Genomic DNA, 18,169 nt, shown 5'->3' with positions numbered 1-18,169 from the left:
ACATGATGAATCCCACTCTCTCTTGCTCATCTCTAAAGTCTTTATGCAGCAGTTGCAGTGCGCACAGTACGTCGGCTCTAAAGTTGGGATACTGTTGCAGGTTCCCATCGAAGTGAGAGACCAGCCCGCCTGTCCGTCTCGCCAACCCAATTCCCTCCTGCCGGGGTGTCTGCTTTGTCAGCACGTCTAACCTGACCTGGAGATCCCTGCAGGCGGCAGCTGCTTCCTCCTCTCTCTTCCTGGATGCGAGAGCCTCGGCATTCAGTTGTGCCACTGCTTTTCTGAGTTCCTCTATCTGCTGCTCAGCCGTCATGTCGTCTGCCGTTCGTGAGCTCGCTAGTAGGCACCTGTTTCTCTCCCCTCCTCGAGGCTGTAGATGCCCACAATCGTGAGACGGAGCTTACTGTCAGAGCTGCTTGAAGATCCTAGCTCACAGAGGATCACGCTAGCCAGCGATCATTAAGTAAAAGTCTTTATTGAATTACAGTTTCCATTCTCACGCTGCTGCGCGCAACTCTACGTCTAGTAGCTAGATCGGCGAAGCTCCGTCTGAGTCTCCGCCCCGTGTGCACCAACTTAATATCCTAGCCTTGCTCCACCTTTTCCGCCTGACTGTCCTCCTCTGGGTCCCTCTGCCCCCCGGGGCTTCTTCCTTCCGGGATTCTTCTGACGCTGACCCGGACCCTCCTGCCTCCTTGCGCCGGGCTTTAGGACCTGGTTCCCTTTCGGGGCTGCTTACTGCGCCGCCTTCCTCTGCATTTGAACTTGGCGCTTCCACTTTCCTCTTAACCGTTTCTTCGCTCCCCGATGGAGGTGTGGCCACTCCTGACTCATGCCCTCCCTCCTGTGGTGAGCTGCCAGCGCTTCCCCCCTGGCTCCTTTCCTCTTCCCTGCTTCCTGGCGGTGACGCTGGTCCCGATTTCCAGCTGCTCCCCTCTGAGTCCCCTCTGGCTCTATCTTCCTGGGGTGCCCCCCTAGACTCCCCCCTTGCCCTGGCCACTGGTGCTCCTTTCTGTGAATCCTCTGATTCACTGGAAAGACTAGGAGATCTCGGGTCGTCGTCATCACTCATCTTTTCTTCTGCCTCCTCCCCTTCGCTCTCTGTTTCCTCCCTTGCCCGTGCCTCTGCTCCTAAACCCCTGACAGCAAGTAACTCAGAGCCTTCTTTCCACAAACCAGGGAGCACACTTGTTACTGCCCTATAGATGGGTACCCACACAACACCCAAGATGTGCCCACCCAATTGCTGACCCATCAACAGGGGAGGTGTTTTGTTTTGTTTGCTATTATGTGGTACATTTTTGTGCTGCTGTTTTCCTTTTTATCTTTTTTATTTTTTTATTGATACAGCAAGAAAAGAAAAAAGAGAAAACACAAACACCAAATTACACACAGGAATAACAATAGATACTGAATTTTCTTAACAAACAATAAGACACAAATTGGTCTTAACACTAAAGACCCAACTTCCCGTCTATTCCATATTTCAATTTCATGTAACTTATTGTCAATACACTCTTTTATCATTATTAAACTTTTTCTTAATATATCTTAATTCTTATATCTGCCTTGCAACTATTACTGAAGTTCCTCGAATGCTGCAACCGAATTTAAACTACTATATTTATATTTCAAATATTCTTTGAAAACCTCCCATTTTGAAGCAAATTCCTGTTTTGATTTATTCTTTATTTTTTTCTGATAGAGCGTCTAATTCTGCATATTCTGTCAGCTTTTGGATTCAATCTTGTATAGAGGGAATTTCATTACTCTTCCATTTTGCCTTCCACTTCCATCAGTGTTGTTTTTCTACTGTTTTTCTACCTGTGGTCCACAGGTGAAGGGTAGTATATAAATTAAACAAACAGTGACCATCAACTCGGCATCGTGGCCAGCTGGGTGCTTGAAATCTCTTGTTTTTGCAGTTACTGGCATGCTCCCCCACCCCCAGAAAAACACATTAGGGTCCCTCGTGAGCTGCTGCTCTGCCACATATGGGGTGAAGTCAGGTGGGTGAATCCCATGTGGCACAAAATGACCTAATACAAACCAAAATGCCTTTATGAAATAGTGTTGTGAGGGGGTTTTTGGCGGCTGAGAGACAAAGCCACACCTGATTTCTGACTGAATCCGAGGTTGTGGCTATGGGAGAGGCAAGTCCTTCTTGGGGTGTTAATGCTGTGAGCCCTTCCACCGCATGCTCAGGTTGTATATATGTGCAAATAAACCACGTATACTAAAGACACCACGGTCTCTGCTGTCCCTCATTCCGAGGAAACCAAACCCTAGGTAAGTGCCTGGAACTCTGGGAGTCTTGTATTGCTCAGAGATTCGGGTTGTGTGTAGCAATATTTATAATTTGTCATGATAAGTCCCAGGCTTAGTTTCTGCTTGCACCACTGGCAATAAATCCCAGGTGCACATTCTGATGTGCATCATCTCTCCACCTGCCACATTGTGTATGGCAGCCATTTGATAATCACAGTGCAGTGTGGAAAACTATGGAATTGGCACTGGTTGCCAATGTGACGGGGACACATTCCCTTTTGCCCACTGCAAACACATCTGTGCTCTTTTGAGCACAGCCTCCCAAGATGGCTAAAAAGAGTGCAACTCAGCTTCCAGAAGAGTGGTTGGCATAGGGTTAAGGCAAACAGAGTGAGGGACCTCCAGATTCCTAGACTATCCCTCTTGGCTGGCCCTTCTATCTCTTTAGCATTAGGCTTAAAATGTCTTTGGTTGCATCCTACTCACAACTTCCTCCTCACACTCTTCTTTTCAACCTCAAGATGAGAAGTCACCTTGGATCTGCCCTCTGAGAACAAAGGAGCAAGCATGGCTGCCTTTGTCTTCTCTAGACTAGTTAGTGAGGTTAGAACTGGAAGCCTTTTCTACCCAAGTTATGTCCTTTCTACTCTGTTTTTATTCTACAAGCATCTCTGTGTACCATTACAACAGGTAAAGTCTATCGTCTAGTCAAATTCACAGGCCATATGCTACACACACTGCATACTAAAAAGCTCAAATGTGTAACTGGGCTCTCTTTCAATAAAGACAAGTTGCTTTTTTGAGGTGGGGGGGGGGGCAAGCATGTTAACAAAATACACTCGCCCCTCCCCTCACTTTGGCTCAGCTCTACAAAATTCTGTGATGTTGCAATGGGAAATACTATTCCTTGTCACTAAGACAGCCGCAAACTCAGGAGATTGGAACCTTCGCTTACATAAGCAAGATGAAAGATTGTGGGTTATAAAGCAGAGAATTGCCACACACACACACACACACACACCGCCCAATAGCAGACTGCCACAGTGATGATTTCAAATGACTCTCATCGCTAAGGACGAGCGCAAAATTCATCCATTGCAAAGGATGAATGGGTGCCTGCATAGGTCAGTTCGGCTTCGCGCAGAATGAAATTTCTACATCACGTAAATCTGCCATGCGGGTCACTGTGCAACTTCATCTGCCTTGTGTACATGAGGGAGGAAGCAGCCTTGGGGAAATTTCCTGCTGCAAATGCATGCAATGGAATACACTCAAACAGCACACTGGATTCACACAACAATCCTCTAGAAGGGAGTTGCTTCTTAACAAAAGTGAGAGAGCTAGTGTGGTGCAGTTGTGCTTTTCTTTCTTGGGGGGGATGGGACTCAAGGGTACACAGTACCAGCACCCCCCTTTCCCCACAAAAGAAAACCACTGGTTAAAAGTGTAGCACTTACTGTAACAACTTCATGGTGAGTGCCGGCACCAGTTTTTATAGAAGGAAAGCACTGGTTACAACACTGGACCTCTAGAGGGAAGACCTGGAGTCCAAGTAAAGCTAGGCCACAAAGCACACTGGTTCATAGAATCATAGAAGGGAACCACGAGGGACATCTAGTCCAATCCCCTGCAATGCAGGACTCTTTTGTCCATCGTGGGATTTGAACCCACAACCCTAAGATTAAGAACCTCACTCATACGAGATGAGTCTCAAACTCTCAGGCTGCTTTATCTCACACGGCTGCCATGGAGAAATAATGGGATAACTGCTATATAAAGTCCCAGTAGTGGCCAGTGTGGTGGGCCGTAACTGTGGAGCTGCCCTCTCATCATACCTGGATGGGGGCTGTGGTGTGGCAGGGTGAGGTCAAAGCTGCATGGATGTACCGGCAGAAATACCAAAAGGGCTCTGTTGGTGCATGATCTCACCTTCACCCTACTTCAGTCAGATAAGATGGAGAAAAACCAATGTTGGGACAGCAGCTTCATACCAGCTGTTCGTGGTTGGTAAATACCCTGTTCGATACGATACGATACGATACGATAATCTTTATTGTCATTGTCCCATACAGAACAATGAAATTTTAAAAAAATCTACATCAGACATTCAAAAACTAACACGCCTGCTATCCCAACTATCCCAGCCTGGTTAGCCCCTAAAAACTCTGATATCCCATAATTGAATACAATATACTCACATAGAGACTACCTTAAACTGTGTTTAAAACCAAAATCGCATTTGGATAGAAACTGCTTCTCAGGCGGCTGGTCCTAGTCTTTATACCCCTGAACCTTCTTCCAGAAGGCATAAGCTGAAAAAGATCATTTCCAGGGTGCGCACTATCCTGCACTATCTCTGCAGCTTTCTTACGGCACCTGGAAGCATAGTGGGAAGAGTGCACCCAATTATTCTCTCCGCAGTCTTTACAACCTTATCATAACACTAGAACTTGGGAACGTCCAATGAAGCTGAATGTTGGAAGATTCATGACAGATAAAAGGAAGTGCTTCTTCATGCAGCAAACTGTTGAACTATGGAACTCATTCTCTCAAGACCTCCATCGTTCTGCCCAGACACTGAGATCCAGCACTGAGGGCCTTCTGGCAGTTCCCTCATTGCGAGAAGTGAGGTTACAGGGAACCAGGCAGAGGGCCTTCTCGGTAGTGGCACCTGCCCTGTGGAACGCCCTCCCACCAGATGTCAAAGAGAAAAACTACTAACAGACCTTTAGAAGACATCTGAAGGCAGCCCTGTTAAAGGAAGCTTTTAATGTTTAATAGGTTATTGTATTTTAGTGTTCTGTTGGAAGCTGCCCAGAGTGGCTGGGGAAACCCAGCCAGATGGGCAGAGTATAAATAAATGAATTATTATTAATAATAATAATAATAATAATAATAATAAGGCAGAAATGGCCAACATGGCTTTAAAAGAAGATTAGACAAATTCATGGAGCAGAGGGCTGCCAATGACTACTGGCCATGATGGTTATGATCACCTTCCATGGTTGGAGGCAGAAATACTTCTGGACACCACAGGGAGGGGAAGAGGGATTTTGTGCTCAGGTCCCACTTGCGTGTACCCCACAGGGATCTGGTTGGACACCGTGAAACAAACTGCCAGACTGGATAGATAGAACATTGGCCTGATCCAGTAGGCTCTTCTTATGTTCTCATAATAAAGTATTATAGCATAGGCTGAATGGATAGCTCAGCTGGTGCTGATAATGCCAGGGCTGCAGGTTCGATCCCCGTATGGGACAGCTGCATTGCAGGGGTTGGACTAGATGATCCTAAGGGTCCCTTCCAACTCTACAATTCTATGACTACCTGCTTATGAAAGGGTTCTGGAATTTTTCAGGTAAGAAGGCTGCAGGAACATTACAGAGGTACCTCAGGTTAAGTACTTAATTCGTTCTGGAGGTCCATTCTTAACCTGAAACTGTTCTTAACCTGAAGCACCACTTTAGCTAATGGGGCCTCCTGCTGCTGCTGTGCTACCGGAGCATGATTTCTGTTCTCATCCTGAAGCAAAGTTTTTAACCCAAGGTACTATTTCTGGGTTAGCGGAGTCTGTAACCTGAAGCGTATGTAACCCGAGGTACCACTGTACATGTTCTGTGAGTCAACAGAGCAAAAAGTCTACATGAGTTTTTATTGTCTCCTCCTCCCTAGGTGCAAGGCCTTTTTTTCTGAAGATATTTGACTTCCTCCCCCCCTTAGCAGCACCACTTTTTAACTTCTCTTTTGCAAAACCAACAGAAGCAAGGGGGAAAGGAAGAAATATTAGGTGTCAGCATTATTTCTTGCACAGTACAGACTCCTTCCTTGACACCATCTGCTTGGGGGCAGCGTAGCAAAACAACACAACAAACCACACACACACACACAACATCACTCACACAAGGAAGACCATCAGTGTTACTGCATGGGGGCAGGAAACGAGCCCTTAACAGATGCTACAAGCAGTATAATATTTTGCAACAGAGAAGATGCAGCAGCCAGCAACATGAGAGGAATTTAATTGTGGTATTAGCACTATGGATTAGCTATATTGAATTAGACTTCCCAGGCTCCGGGAGAACATTCTTTTGCTCCCAGCTTTGCTTTGGCTCAGATAGGGAAGGTTTGTAGCTCCATGGCAGAGCTTCTGCTCTGCATGCTGAAGATCTTAGGTTCAATCCTTGGCATCTCTAGGTGTGGCTGGGAAAGACTTTCAGCCTGAAAACCTGGACAGCTACTGCCAGTCAGTGTAGACCATACTGAAGGAGATGGACCAGTATTAAGAAAATGCCAACGTTCCTGGACGTTTCTCAATTCAGCATTTTATTTTCAGAGATGCCTTCTTCAAAAGTCAGCTGGAAGTCAATAGAGAGGATTGTCTGTCGAATCTCTGCTGGAAGGGTGTCCCATAGAATGGAACCATCCACACTAAATGCCTTACTTCTAACTGAGCCTATGTCATGGAATTGCTGGAAGCAGAGGGATGGTGGGAGGCACCAGGGAAGATGGCTCAGAGCCAGGGGACAATTGATGAGTGGTCAGAGGGAGAAGATGGAGCAGCCTAGGAGAAGGGAGGAGTTGTCGGAAGCTGAAGAGGAAACAGGGTTTAGTGAGCAGGAGGAGTCTATGGCAGAGGGCAGTCCAGAATCAGAGGCAGAAAGAAGGCTGGAGAGGAGGGGGAGGCTAAGAGGCAAAGATGAGTCAGACTGGTGAAGAAGCCAGGGTGTCTCCACCACCTGCTGTGACCAGCTCCTCACCACCTTGGTCTCCCAGAAAATGCAGATAAATGAAGGGGGGGGGAGAAAAGCGAGACAATACAACAGAGTCCTAGACTGCTGGGGAAGGAAGTGGGGGAGGAGCCTTAGAGAGTAGTAGGAACTTCAGTCCTTGCAACTGCTTCATTGGGGCAAGACCTACCGCAAAGGGTTGCTGTGACCACTAGGAATGAGCTGGTTTGTTTCTCTGAATAAAGAGTTAACCTCACTGACATTGGGTGCTTTTTTGTTTCATTGCTGACCTATACCTGACTCCAGCTCATGACAGCCTAGTTGGTCCACTAACATGGGGAGCAAGGAACAGCACTCCTCCAGATGAATCAAGTTGGGGTATAGGGGCTCAGGTGCCCTGGGCCCATGTTGTTCAGGGCTTTCTATATCAACATAAGAACTTTGAACTCAGACCAACAGCATTTGGACAGCCAGTTTTTGGCAGAGGTGTCCTATGGTGATGGTCATCTGCCCCAATCCTTCTGCACTAGCCGGAGATTCTGGACCAGGCCCTAAGGGCAGCCCCACACGGAGCACATTGCATTAATCCAGACTTGAGGTTATCAATGCATGGATGACAGTGGCCAGGCTATCTCAATCCAGATAAAGGTGGAGATGGAATGAGAGATGAAGCTAGTGAAGCGGGGGGTGGGGGTGGGGTGGGGAGGAGAGCCTGATTGCTATTTCCTCCCATAAGAGAATGGTTATCCGTACTTAAGAAATAGTACAGATACAGTAATCACAAGCACTTAAATGAAGAGGTGACAAACAAAAGGAAGCACACGGTCGCACAATGCACAATTGATCTGCAGAACTAATTTTGCCAACGATGTTGCTATGGCCACTAGCATTGACGGATTTTCAAAAAGACTTGACGGAGGCACCGAGGATAGCAAAATATTCATGAAGGCCATATTTTCATGCTGGGGTGCCAGATTGGCCCCGTGACTGTGGGTGCCATGCACTGTGCATGGCCCTGACACTGAAATTTGTGGTTGCCTGGCCCCTTCATGGGGAATTTTTGTCGGTGCTCAGGCATCCAGGACTCCCAGGAGTTTGCACCTATATTTCCGTGCCTCTAAGTACCTGAGTCTGGGAAACCATTGTTGGAAGACAATGTTTAGGTACATTAGGGAGCCTGTGGTCTTCCACACGCCCTCCTGTTACTTTCTTATTGATGGGCAGGGTACAATTATTATTATTATTATTATTATTATTATTATTATTATTATTATTATTATTATTATTTGGTGATCCAGTCAAGGCAGCAGATTAGAGGAAGAAAATACAAGTCCCAAATATTCCAGGAAAACCATTGGTTCCTCCTGAATTGTCTGGTATAAATCAAGGGTGGTGTACCTATGGCCATCCAGATGTTGTTGGATAACAACACCCACTATCTCTGACTGTTGGTCATGCTGGCTGAAGCTTGATGGAAGCTGCTGTCCAAGAACACTTGGAGGGTCAGTTTCCCCTTGCATTACTTACATTGAGCCACTGATCTAACCCAATGTAGCAATGCATTGTATTCCTAGTTGCATTCCAATGAATGCATATTTCTTTCTCTTTTTGCAGGGGGCAAATTTCAAAATAGTTTCACAGGGGGCGACTCACACAAGCAATGTCACGATTTATTTGCTTTTATTCTCATGCTTTTGGTTTGCATTACTGCTGCCGCAAGAACCAACAGTGCAATTTCCATTTCTGGAGCCGCGCTGTCATTTTGTAAACCCCACAATGCCCCGAGCACAATGTTATTCTGGGGGTTGTGGAGGAAAATGGGAATCCACACCCCACCAATCATTATTAGCACCTTTTTGAGAGCGGAGAAAATTCTCAGAATTTTTCTCCAAAGAAACTCTTCCAACAATCTTTGGCTCAACTGTACTTTAAATAATATTTTATGCCAATCCTACCAGAGACAAAAAACAAATTACCAATTCCATTTCATAAAGTCCTTTGCTTATCAGTTCCTAATCCCAGGAAAATGAGACTATAGTGATTAGAATGGAGTGTTTGCTTTCCTTTTCATCACCCTGTGCTATCATCTCTGCCCAATGCTCCAAAGCAGCCCTGTTGCTTTACATTTCTTTGCTGATGAAAGAAACACCACCTCCTTGGAGCTCATGGAACACTTGTGAATGGGTCATTTCAGCACATACATACAAATAAGGAGACGTGTACTTCTGAAAAAAAGGAGGGATCTTTTTTCCTTCTTGCATAACCTGCAATCGCTCCAGGCCGGGTAATGGGTGAGTAATTGGCCAGTGCAGGCAATCTCACTGGCGACTGCAGCTTGAAGGGGTCTGAAGGTGTATTGGTTGCACTCGCCTGACCTTCCTCTTATACAGCCACAGAGGAGAGAGCCCCAAGGGAAGGTGCCCTCATTCGCTCCTATTGCTTTCAGAACAGAAGGTCACACTGTTGAACTATGTAGGGGTGAAAACAGCTGACAGTCTCATATTTTTTCCTCCCGAGACGCCTGGGATGGTTAAATTAAAAAGCGGGGGTGAGCGCAGAACTGACTGTCTGCAGATGAAACAGTTAATATTCTCACCAAGTTCTGAACATTCCATGAATAGTTATGGCCGGAGCATAACAGAAGCCAAGAACACGTCAGATGCAAGGCAAGAGCACATACTGTTCCTCCAATAGATATATTATGAATGGGCCCGGTGCCCTGGCCAGGTAACTCTGTCCTACTGCTGGCAAGAGAGTCCACTGGCATTACCATCATTTCCCCTCATCTGGCTGGAGCTAGTGGCACCTCTGGCACATGCGGTGAAAGAATTAAAAACTGCGTGGCGCTGTGGGTGCCTAGCAACCACTCCACATCTCTGCTGTATACTTCTACTGGAGAGGTGGTGCTTGCCTAAGAACCGCTTCCACCTCTCCTGGGACTAGCACTGTACAAAGGAGGGTGTGGGAAGTTCAGGCAGCAGAAACGGGAGATGGGTCTGAACAGAGAGCGTGAGGATGGACAGCAATAAGTGGAAAGCTCTGAAACCCGGGTACAGTGGTGCCTCGCAAGACGAAAAGAATCCGTTCTGTGATTCTCTTCGTCTAGCGGTTTTTTCGTCTTGCGAAGCAAGCCCATTGACGGATTAGCGGATTAGCGCTATTAGCGGCTTTTAGTGGCTTATCTGCTTATCGGATCAGCTGATAAGCGGCTTAGCGGCTTAGAAAAAGGGGGGAGGAAAAAACCCCCGCAGGAACTCGCAAGGCATTGTCGTCTTGCGAAGCAAGCCCATAGGAAATTCGTTTTGCGAAGCACCTCCAAAACGGAAAACCCTTTCTTCTAGTAGGTTTTCCATCTTGCGAGGCATTCGTCTTGCGGGGCACCACTGTACAAGTAAACATCAGCTGTGGTTTTAAGATTTCACCTGTCTACCAAACTTCTAGAATGCCACTTGAAACGCTTCCATACAGAGAAGATTCCCATCTTATTCCTTTCACATCTCCCCACAAGTTGGAACATGCAGGCTGCCCTCTGGGGATTTCAAACTTGGGATGGGGTAGAATTTGGATTTGGCTTGCATTTAAGGACAAACTCAGCCAATTTGCATGTCGCCAAACAGTACAAGAACCCAAAGACAGTCACCCTTCAAAGTTCGCAGTTCTCTGAATTTTGTAAAGCTGTTCTCCAGCCAAGAAGTGCAAATACTGGGGCAAAGCGTCAATAAAAAGATTTTAGTGAAAAACAAAATACCAAAATGCAGTACTTTCAGGGGAGCTGTACAGCAAAAATGTGTACATCAGGCAGAATTGCATCGCAACATGTGTATATTAGGAGGAGAAATTCACATTATTCGCCACTGAATTTTCATGAGGACTTTATTTTAAAAATAAATAAATCACAAAGCGATATGGAAATGTGGAGAAGTGAATTGCAATGAAGCCTGGGAAAAGGAGAAATGGAGAGAAATGGAAACTGTCAGAATTGCTCTTCTCTACCCCATAGGGATAGCAAGGGATGCTAACAGGATTTCTTGGGCCTGGTGCACGGTATACGGATTGGGTCCGCTGCACCTATTGACAAGAACTGCTGCTTATATACATATATTAACGTAACCTAGCCTACCTTGCAGGGCTGTTAAAAGGGGAAGGTGGGGAAAATATACACATCCTTGAGCTCCTGGGTGGAAAAGCAAGATACAAATATATGCCAGCCGAGACCACTTAACATAAGAACCTAAGAAGAGTCTGGAGAATCAGAAGTGGTCCATCAGTTCCAGCATCTTGTTCTCACAGTGGCCAACCAGATGCCTGTGGAATGTTTGCAAGCAGGACATCAGCCGAACAACACTCTCCCCACCTATGGTTCATAGCAAATGGTATTCAAGACCTACTGCCTCCGACAGTGGATGTAGACTATAGCCATCGTGGCTAGGAGCCATTGATAGCCTTGTCCTCCATGAATTTGTCTAATCCTCTTTCAGACCCATCCAGGTTGGTGGCCGTCATTGCCTCCTGTGAAAGAGAGTTCCATAGTTTAACTATGGGCTGCTTGCAGAAGTACTTTATTTTATCTGCATGAAGATTCCAACAAGTCCTAGTTTTATGAGAAAGAGAGAACAACTTTTCTCTAGCTTCCACTTTCTCTGTGCCATGCACAATGGTAAAACTTCTACCACACAGTCTTTCTTCTAAACCAAACAACCTCTGAACGCTGCAACCTTTCTTCATGGGAGAATGGCTCCACCCCCTTGATCATTTTGGTCCCCCTTTTCTGAACCTTTTCAAACTCTACAATAAACTTTTTCGAGCCAAGGCAACCAGAACTGTACATAGTATTCCAAATGTGGTCACACCATAGATTTGTACGCTAGTGTTATGAGATCGACTGTTTTACAATCAAGTTCCTTTCCCAATGATCCCTAACATGCAATTTGCCCTTTTCACAGCTGCTTCACACCTGGTCGACATCTTCATTAGGCTGTCCACTATGACCCCAAGGCCTCCTTCGTAGTCAGTCACTGCCAGTTCAGACCCCATGAGCGTAAATGTGAAATTAAGATTTTTTTTGCCCTGGCATGCATCACTTTACACTAAATTTCATTTGCCATTTCCCCGCCCATTCGCTCAGTTTGGAGAGGTCCTTTTGGACCCTTTTGCAATCTCTTTTTGTTTTAGTGACCTTGAACAATTCCATATCAACAGCAAACATGGTTGCCTCATTGCTCACCCCAATTCTAGATTGTTTATGAACATGTTAAAAAGCACAGGTACTGATTCTTGGGGGTTCTCCAATTTCTACAGCTCTCCATTCAGAGAACTGTCCATTTATTCCTATTCTCTGCTTTCTTCAATTTTCTGTTCTGAATCTTGATTTATCTAGATAAAAGGTAGATCTAGATAAACGGTTTTCACAAAAGAATTCAGAAGTTGGGTTGCCATATACTACCTTGCTGAGAGATGGCAGGTTAAGTACAGACCCATAATTGTTCAGATATGGCAGATCAAAAGCCATTTTTCATAGGAGAGGTTGGAAAGTCACCTTGGCATTATACCCTGCTTCAAGGAGTAATTTATTACAACTGTGCCCAGCAAACCTAAGGCTGACTGGTTGTTCTCCAATGTTCTCAATGGACAGTGTCCAAGGTGCCATGGTGCAGTAGGCTGCAAATCTCCCAAGAATATGGTCCATGCACTCATGGAAACATCAGCCAAAAACTATCCTTAGAAATCTGATAAGCAGGTGCTCTGAACCTTTTTACTTCAATTCCACAAACAAACTTCACCTAAGATGACGTTGGAAACTACGGGAAACGAAAATAATTCATGATGAGGCTAAAATTTCTGATGGCGATTTCACATACCCTTAGAGGTAGCCACTGAATTTTCCGAGAAGCAAAAATGGAAGCAACTTTGGAAGGCAAAAGATACCTGCAGGTTTTTCAAAGGCAGTCAAGGAATGCTGTGAAGATGCACGACATTTCTTGGCAGAGAGGGAGAGTTTCACTTATCTCTAGTTTCTTCCACAAGTGTGACAAAGAGGCCTGTCTGAATAGTTTGTCACAAGCCCACAACCGCAACCCTGCACAATGTGCCCAAGCCCCAGAAGGCCAGTTTGCAGTGGCATGTAAAAGCACAATTTGTCCTTTTGACAAATGATTGACATGCGTGATGCAATCTGCCCAACCCCCTCCCAAATGCCTCGCCACATGCCGAGCGGCCATAGGAAACTGGCTCACAGCCATTGATTTATCTTCACCTCTTCAAAGGTTCCCAAAGGCAAGAAACTGAATGAAAGAAGTATAAGGTTAGCAGTAAAGCATTCATCAAAGCCACCCTTGACCCGAGGCAGGTTCCTATGTACATCTCCCCCCTACCTCCCACAACTCCATATATTGATGACCGAGTGTTTCCTGGATCCTGGTGAAAAGACCTCCTGTTGTTCTCAGAATTGATGCGTATAAATATTTTACAATACTGCGCACTCAAGGATGAACTGCCTCTGATCTTGAAGGTTCATTAGCCAACATAGCTAAGTGAAACCTCTGAATGCAAAAGCATGATGCCTCAGAATATCAGGTGCTGGAGGCAATCAATGTGGGAAGGTTCCCACATTCAGAGGTTTTTGCCCTTAGACCTCACTTGTGGGTTTCCAGGAAACATCTGTCTGGCTGTTACAGGAAACGGGATACTATAGAGCAGAGAGAACCTTGTCTGGTCCAGCAGGGCTCTGCTAATGTTCCTATACCCTGCAATCTTGTCATTTCTTCTCTTTGGTATCACTAATTTCCCTCCTCCATGACCACCAGCTGAGCTGAGATGCACATGCATGCAGACACACGCCCAGTGAAAACCCTACACATTGATTAGAAGCACTACATTCCAGGAAAGGGGTGGGGGAACAAGTTTGAAGACATTTTCTGCGGCAGGTGAAATGGAGCCGCAGAAAAAGAGCAAGCAAGCAGAAGCCACAGTGCAAAAAAACAAAATGTTAACAGGGAAAGAATCAGGTGTGTGTACTGCAAGCCCTATTTAGCTCATCAGACATCTTTCAATTCTAACAGCTGGACCTCTAGCCCTCTTCCACGCTAAAGCGGAACCAAGTGTTCCTGGTTTGCCAGCATCCCTGGTGCTTGACGGATTTTGCTAGCACTGGTGCACAGTAATTTTAAAATAATTAACCCTATAGGAGCCGTTAAAAAAATGTCCAGTTGCGGGTTGCAGACTGGAGAAGAAAAACTCAGTAACCGTGCAACAACAAATCAAGGATAAATAAAACCAGCCTAGCAAGCGTTGGCGTCTTTTATTGTTGCTTGCCCTTTGTTTCCGAATTTCTATTCAAAACACAACAGCTCTTCTTCCTCGCAACCCCAAACCTTTCAGAACAGGCTCTGAAAGCGGGGAGCGGGGGGAGAGAAAAGGCAATGACAATGACAAACTGCACCTACCTTTGCGGAAACTAAAACACCGCTTGATTCTCCTGTATGTAGTTTTGGGAACAAAGGGGGACGATGCTAAGGCACCTGAGGCACGGACCCCCGTATTCCTGTCTTCGGGCATCATGCAGGCCAGAGAAATAGTCGCAACCCAAAAGCATGTGCTAAAACCCACTTCTAGATGGCACACTGCAATCCATCGTTTACATTTATCACTATTTTGAGTGGCATCTCCTCTCCGAGCTTCCTAAATTCTGATCTTCCCGGTCTTGGTGGAATGTGGCCAGTGAGCTCTTTAAAGGAGAGATGGGATCGCCCCTTCTTTGCTAGTGATTTCAGGTAGTTTCCTTTCCTTCTTCCCTGCTCCTCCAGCTTGCAAAAAATGTCATTTCCCGTTGAATGGCAGCAATGCCACGTCCCGACAAAAGACTTTCAACGTAAAGGTGTAACGTCCACGAAAGGTGCCTCGTGGGGGGTCTCGTGGCAGGGTTTGGCACGGGGAATCGGTGCTTCTTCTCAGCTGGAACCGTATAGGGTGGAGCAAATGCGGAAGGCAGGGCATAGATTCCACTGGGATAGGTCAGCAAATAGCAATGCGGGAGCAGAAGATGAGAACAATGACCAGAAACAGGGGCTTCAAAGAATTGCCTTGGATGTTCCTCGCCGACTCCTTTTTATCTCTGCAAATGTGGCGGGGGGACAAAAATAATGACAGCATCTCCCAAAAGGCTACATTTGTCCATTACGGACGCTCTTCAAAGGGCTTCTTCTTTCCCCAATTACTATGCAAGGAAACGCCTCCCCTTCTGATAGTCTGGATGATTTGTTGCCTTCCTCCTGCTCCCTCGGCTCCCCGCGGCAAACGCATCAGCCCCGGCGGCATCAGCAGCTGAGCAGCTCAGCAGCCGAGCAGCACAGCCACCAAGTTCCTGGGAATCTGCTGAGGAATACACGCCTCCCGCAAGATATGCCTGTGCCAACTGTTCTCAGTGCAAGTGTTTCAAAGGCTGCTGCTGTTGCTTCTCTTACTACTGCCGTAGTGCCTTCTGCTCAAGCCCTTTGCACGAATGCATGCAGCAGGTGCAAGCAAAACAATGTGAGGGAGGCAAAGGGAGCTTGTACGGTTTCTACAAGGTTGATTTCTTTCTCTCTCTCTTTCCCCCTTTTTTTAATGTTGACTTTGAGTTGACTTCAAGCAACAGTCACGTGTGGCAGCTTAAGAGCCCTTCTGCCTCTCACATGAACGTCTTTCTTCCCTCCCGCTCCAGCCCCATTAATCTTTTCCTTCGCCCCTTCCAGTTCCATGTTATTTCTACTTTCATGCTGAGTAACCAAAGCCTGTTTCTCTCATGTTTCAACAGCCATGGCAAAGAAGAAGAAAAAGTCACCTTTCAAATCCAACCAGGAAAGGAGTATAACTGACCGACAAACATCTGGGAAATTGGATTTTGTTTCTGTTTTGTGTGTTTTTTTAATAAAAATATAAAAGGGCTGTGCTTACTTCTCTGTACATTTTCTATTGAATTTTTTTCATAAGCAATGTGAGCCCAGGAGAGTCTTTCTCTCTCAACCCCCTGCCCCCACCGTGCTACTGCAAGTTTAATAAACCAGTTAATAATTTGCAGAGCTGCCTGTTCAGTAAGCTCTGCCGCTGCACAAGGCCTCCCAGAAAGCTGACTCCAAATATTAGAGCAGGAGTAGCCAACATGGTGCCCTTCAGATGCTGTTGGACTACCACTTTATAATAATAATAATAATTTATTATTTATACCCCCCCCCCAATCTGGCTGGGCTTCCCCAGCCACTCTGGGCGGCTTCCAAAAGAATATTAAAATACTATAATACATCAAACATTAAAAGCTTCCCGAAACAGGGCTGCCTTCAGATGTCTTCTAAAAGCCTGGTAGTTGTTGTTCTCTTTGACATCTGGTGGGAGGGCGTTCCACAGGGCAGGTGCCACTACCGAGAAGGCCCTCTGCCTGGTTCCCTGTAACTTGGCTTCTTGCAGGGAGGGAACTGCCAAAAGGCCCTCGGTGCTGGACCTCAGTGTCCGGGTAGAACGATGGGGGTGGAGACGCTCCTTCAGATATACTGGACTGAGGCCGTTTAGGGCTTTAAATGTCAGCACCAACACTTTGAATTGTGCTCGGAAACGTACTTTGAGGATCACGGGCCATAAGGCTGATGGGAACTGTAGTCTGACAAATGTCAAGAGTGTATCACATTGCCCAAATAACATGCACATGCAGATCTTGTGTGTAGTGCTTTGAATACCAAACGATGGTACATGTATGCATTGAGTTTATTATTTCTTCTAGCACTTCCCTCAGCCTTCCGCTGCAAGCCCAATTTCACAACTGACCTGCACAACATGTGACCCATCAAGGTCAAGTGCCGTCCGCCAAACAGCCATGGATGGCAACCCACAGCAGAAAGCTTGCTGTGTAAAAATGGGTGATGGAAGAGGCCGGCTAGCTCCTGTCAGGCAACCAATAATACATCCTTAAGACAAGGATGTGCTTCCCCCAAGTCTTGCTGGATCCCAACTCCCAGACGCCCCAACCAGCAAGGACAATAAGTCAGGGATGATGGGAGTTGCAGTCTCACAACATCTAGAAGGCCACTGGTTTTCCACCCCAGCATAACAGATCAAGTTGTACAGTTCCAGCTTAATTGTAGACGTGGAAAAAGGTCAAAAGGCAGAACCTGTAGAGGATAAAGTGGCATCTTAAAAAACTCTGATGCATGCACACACAGAAAATAAGAATTTTCTTGCTGGATCCGCTCAAAGTCCATCTAGGACAGCAGTCTAAAGATGATTAGCTAAATGCCTCTGGACACTCATACGGACAGACGGCCTTCTCTGTTGTTTGTTCTCAGTATCTGTTATTTGGAAGCAAACAACTGGAGAAGAGGGGAACTAGCAGAAGGAAAGGAGGGCTCTTGGCATCAAGATCCAAAGCCCCACAGATGCCAACAATGCCTCTGCAATAATCTTACTGCCTCTGTATGCAAAAGTTGCATATAACATTCAAGGGCAATCCCCATGAATTGATCTATCTTCCATGAATTTTCCCAGTTGTTTTAAAAAGCCATCAAGGTCATCGCCACATATAGTGGAGAATTTTGCATGTTTAATATGTGTTGTGTGGAAGAACAACTTCCTTTTCTTTGTCTTCATGCTACTGTCAACCATCTTAATTAAGAGAGGCTGCATTTGATCACAAGAGTGGGAATAAAATGTCTCTTTGCACTCTCACATGTATTTGGCCCTCATGAATGGCATCGTTTTCTGCATTGTTTTTGATGCTTCCCCTCCGTTAAAATTAATTGCACGATTAATTGTGTTAGTCTTGGCCATTGCAGACAGCGAGATGAACAAAGTAAGTTTTAGCAGAAGCTGAACTGCAGCAGAAAGAGTGCTGAAAACGATGAAGTCAGGCTAGGGTTAAAATGTCTTCATACCAGATTTGTCTTCAGCCGTAATCATGCTGTCAAACAAATGCACATGCACAGTAGAGGTATCAAGCAGACAAGTGGGAAGGCCACACAGGCCTTCCTGCACTTTCTCTGTTATTGCCACAAGCAGACCACAGTGATGCCCTGGTATGCCCCACGGAGGTTAAGGTCCATAAACAGCAACACCCTAGAGGTCCCGGGCCCTAAGGAAGTCAGATTAGCTTCAACCAGAGCCAGGGCCTTTTCAACACTGGCTCCAGCCTGGTGGAACGCTCTGAGACCAGG

The 18,169-nt window shown here is 46.0% G+C and overlaps 1 protein-coding gene across 8 annotated transcripts in view; it reads right to left on the bottom strand.

Moving 5' to 3' along the window:
* Positions 1-18,169, bottom strand: part of ARHGAP24 (Rho GTPase activating protein 24) — a 408,313-nt gene that overhangs the window by 44,490 nt on the left and 345,654 nt on the right. Inside the window, exon 1 of one of the 8 annotated variants that reach the window (XM_083458716.1) lies at positions 14,438-15,794. The exons of the other annotated variants lie outside the window; for them this stretch is intronic. Within the exon in view, the coding sequence (XP_083314842.1) occupies positions 14,438-14,552 (115 nt within the window). The 5' untranslated portion in view covers positions 14,553-15,794. Of the gene's footprint in view, positions 1-14,437; positions 15,795-18,169 lie in introns of those variants that run through there. 8 annotated transcript variants of the gene reach the window in all.

This window comes from Podarcis liolepis (genome assembly GCF_965112155.1).
Source record: "Podarcis liolepis genome assembly, chromosome: 9".
In the NCBI taxonomy this organism is placed as follows: domain Eukaryota; kingdom Metazoa; phylum Chordata; class Lepidosauria; order Squamata; family Lacertidae; genus Podarcis; species Podarcis liolepis.
This window is presented reverse-complemented; position numbering and strand designations above follow the sequence as displayed.